At 32.3% G+C, this 4,299-nt stretch overlaps 1 protein-coding gene across 1 annotated transcript; it reads right to left on the bottom strand.

Moving 5' to 3' along the window:
- Window positions 1-658: 658 nt before the first annotated feature.
- LOC145086550 (F-box protein PP2-B11-like) lies at window positions 659-3,721 on the bottom strand. Its single transcript, XM_079024357.1, has 3 exons — window positions 3,351-3,721; window positions 1,314-1,432; window positions 659-1,192 (listed from the first exon to the last, which is right to left on the bottom strand). The coding sequence occupies exons 1-3, from the start codon at window positions 3,618-3,620 to the stop codon at window positions 793-795; spliced, it is 789 nt and encodes a 262-aa protein (XP_078880483.1). The 5' UTR covers window positions 3,621-3,721; the 3' UTR covers window positions 659-792.
- Between the last annotated feature and the right edge of the window lie 578 nt (window positions 3,722-4,299).

The raw sequence follows: 4,299 nt of genomic DNA, 5'->3' as shown, positions 1-4,299 counted from the left end.
GTTTTGCATGAGCACATAGGATTGTTCTTTTGTATCAAACCCATACGTTATGTGGTATGATAGGGGAACTCACTTAGCTTTGTGCTTATAATTTAAAGTTTTGGTTTCGGGTAATTCTTCTTTGAAAGGAAATAAGCCAGCACGGTAGCAGCGCATCACACACGATTTTCCGCACCATATATCTATGGGATTTATACTATGATATGATTTTTTTTTTATGACATGTTCTAACTATGGATACATTGGTTTGACATATGTATTATTACTATATGTGATTTTCAGACAAATGGTTTTATATTTGCTTAATTTTAAATTAAATTTTTTGTCCATATTTTTTGGATGTTACATGGACCTTGGGGGTCAATAACCCGTACATAATAGTCATTCTAATTTCCGTTGCTAGTTCGTTATTATATTTCGTCTCAAATCCGTTCTAAATTCCATCGGTATTCCGTCGGAAAATTGTAACGACTTACCAACAGATGTTTATTCTATCGCTAAACCATCAGCAATTGTAGGTAAAATCTTTGTGATCGAGTTTTCTTAATCGTTGGAAATCCGTCGGTAACCCGTTGTAATTCCCGACGGATTTTTTCCGTCGCTAAATTCTGTCGCTAATACCATTTTTCTAATAGTGTTACATTGATGAACATATGTATTATAAATTGTAACGGAGGAGTGGAATATATTACATTAATGAACAAGATAAAAATAATTGCAAAGTTGAGACCACACAAATTAAAAGAGTTATGTATTATATATATGGATGAAAATGACTTAATCTTTTGCAAGTTATTTAGGCCGAAGCTCGATGCCCTCCACGATAAGACCATTCTTCCAGGCTTCATGCTCATCAAAGGCCATCTCGACCACCCCATCATCTCCTTCATTGCACTCAAATTCTCCCAATTTGATCTCCATCCACCCATCCTTTCTCCTCCAAGGAAACACAGGCACATGTCCCGTTCTACCAATAGCCCCTGGTCTTTCAAGGTACACATTTTCAGTCTCTATTTCTGTCCCACCATAACTTACCTTTGTTTTTGCTGGCACAACAAGTCCCCAGGCATACCCAGTAGTTTGAAAGACAAGATACGCCACATATGTACTCTTTGGTGACAGTTTTACAGCTGCTATTCTGCCTTGGATCTCAAGCCACCATACTTCTCTAAGTATGCACACCTCCGGAAACCTACATAAAGGGCGACGTATATTATTATGAATGCCACATATATACACCATTGCATGCAATGTTAGCTCAGGTTCAGGGTAACATACCATGCGAACATAAAGAGAGAAACAAAGAGAGAGACCTTGATTCAGGTATATGTCCCCATTCCCAGTATCGATTGTCATCTTGCCATGCAATTGATAACTCTCTTGCTCCCAACATATAACACTTTTTCCCACTCTCTTTATCTAGTTGGAAGCTCTGTTAATGGAAATATGTGGCCAAAGCCAAATCTTAGCAGATGTTAGTTAACAGTTTTATCGTGAAACTATACTTTCCACAGAACCAATTTGATAAATCCACTGAAATTGTAAATATGTGACAACTATGCCCTTTTTAAAATTCGTAGCGTTTTCTTTTTGGATTCTAATTATTCAGAAGACATTTATTATCAAAAAATATTTTATGGATAATTTATACTTTATACCCTCTTTTTCTCTTTGCTCCTTATTAAACCACAAATTTTTTTTTAACATTCCACCATTTATTTAATACTTTGTTTTTTTCTTCTTTTTTTATCATTTTTTACATCACTGTCTTTTTTTAAGAGCCTATGATTCTTGTATATTGATGGATATTATTATGCTTATTTGGACTATCAAAATAAATATATTAAAAATAAATATATTAATTCTTTGATTATGATTATAGATGTTATTGAGCTGGTTTAATCGATTATTAGTTGTTTGATTCGGTTTAGTTAATTTTTTGACTTTCAAAATATTAACTGAAAACGAACAAAATAACATTCTATTTAATCGTTTTTTGTTTTATATGAGTCGATTTAATTTGTTCGGTTTCTGTTAAATCTAAATAACAAACATGTGAACAACTAATTAAGTGAGAATGTTTATGTCTCATCTTCCATGCGATCAACTTGTAAGAAAAAAAACAAGTTAATAATAACAAAAGAGCGGCTAAACTAAAAGCAAAAAATAACATACAATAGCTAAAATTAATATGTATAGTCAGGGACAGATTTAGGTGTCTCTTAGGATCTCGGACCACCACTCAATTTTACATTGTAAAAAAAATCTATTAATGTTCACCCATTAAAAAAATGTGCAACCACTAACGTAACTACAACAGGATTTTTTGCATCGCCACTATATAGTCAGTGTCTAATAAATATGGCCGAACACATGCAAAATAATGAGTCAACACATGTAATATAAGAGTTCCTAAACAATATTCTTACTTTCTCATTTATAGTTATATGATTACTAAAATGTTTGATTGAATTCAATATATTCTTTGGACTATGATTCTTCGAGCAAATGATAGACCCACAAAAGCAAAAAAAGAAAAGATGATTAAACTCTATTGTGCGAGACCTTTTAAATTTGAGTTTGTGGAATCATCACAACCACCAAAAACTTCAAAATTTGCCCGTGTCTTTTCAAATAAATAATAGTGTCTCCTCATATTAGTTAGAGAACAATTTACTTAATCTAAACACATATCTAATGTTTTCAAGTGATGATATGTCATATAAGTAGCTTGAATATTTAATATGCACTAGTTTGAATATTTTTGTTGGACAACATTTATTATGATTTGATATGCATTAGTTTGAAGTTGTATTTTTTACTTGTTAAGTAGTTGGTTGTATAGTAGTTTTATCATAATATGTTTATAAACTCTTTAAAAACAAAGGCTGGTGGTGTAAAAAATGAATAAGGAAGAAAAAAGAAAACAAAGTATTGAAATGAGGGGTGAAATGTCAAAAAGAGCAAATATGACGGTTTAACTAAGGAGAAGAGAGAAAAAACAAAGGGTATAAAGTGGCTGGAATGTTTTTTGGTATAGCTAGCTCACGAATAATCAGGATCCAAAAAAAAAAAATACATTGTAAATTTGAATGAGGACATAATTGTCATTACCTTTATACTTTCTGTGGATTTATTAAAATCCTCCCTGGAAGAATCAGCGACCTATAAAAATATCTAATTTCTAATACTGTACTTCATATAAGTCACCAAACTCCGAACAAAGTTTTCAACATTTCATGAGTCGACTTTGGGGAAAAATTCATACAATTGGGCACATAGATCGAAAAGGATATGTAGGCGTATCTAACAATTAAAAGGAAAGTGTATCTTAAGGACGATCGATTTACCAGATAGCCACGATCGAGGAGGATATGCGAGTCCGATAGGTGGAGGTATAATTTCTTTTGAGAATCAAAAGCCACAGGAGAAACCGCCTGCGAAATGATTTCGTCGTAATCCAGTGGCAGAAATCGCTTCCAAACGGTATCGGAATCTGCCGCTGACTTGAATTCTTTGGAGACGGCGGCAGCTCTGAACGCATTCCTAGGTGAAGTCAGTGATAGTATCTCCGACTGGGAGACTTCTGGCAACACGGAGATACTGGTTGTTTCGTTCATCTTTCTATCTGTATCTGTGTGTATTTTTTTTTACAAATGTTGAAGTATACCTTCCGTTAGTCCTTCTAATTCTTAATCAAGAAGTCTTCGCACTCTAATTCTTAATCACGAAGACTTCCGAGTTTTTTTTTTTTTATCACAATTAAGTGATTTGTTTGTCCAAATCTATTCCAAAAATATTTGTTAATAATAATTTCGCTTCTGTATTTTATTATATAAATTAATTTAATTTTTTAATTACGTCCTATCTCATCACTTTTCAATGATACTATCTTCATTTTGTTTCCTTCTCCAATATCAATGCATTTTCGTATACTATGTAACTACATATCTTCGGGTTTCTTTGTATTTCACTATTTTCGTTTTTGTAATGCTCTTTAAAAGTCTTATCAAAATTAAATCAATAACCTAATCAATATGAAAACATAAATTCAATTCAAAATGCCTTCAAGTTTCATTCCATATGTTTTCAATTCAAAAAGCCTTAAAATTATAATCCATGTTTTTTGTGATTAGCAATAAAGCCTTCTCATATGTGTCCATTTTCAACCACTTTCAAATTTCAACAAATTTGTATAAATGTTCTTGTAGTTTTTATAAAAATCTCAAATTCATGACAACCTGGCAATTTGATACATTGTTGGTCCTTATAGTTTCAACATATTGCACATTTGGTCCT

Source organism: Lactuca serriola, chromosome 2 (assembly GCF_051521515.1).
Source record: "Lactuca serriola cultivar US96UC23 chromosome 2, Lser_US96UC23_V15, whole genome shotgun sequence".
Taxonomy (NCBI): domain Eukaryota; kingdom Viridiplantae; phylum Streptophyta; class Magnoliopsida; order Asterales; family Asteraceae; genus Lactuca; species Lactuca serriola.
Note: the sequence above shows the minus strand (reverse complement) of the source record. Positions and strands in the feature narration are given on the sequence as shown.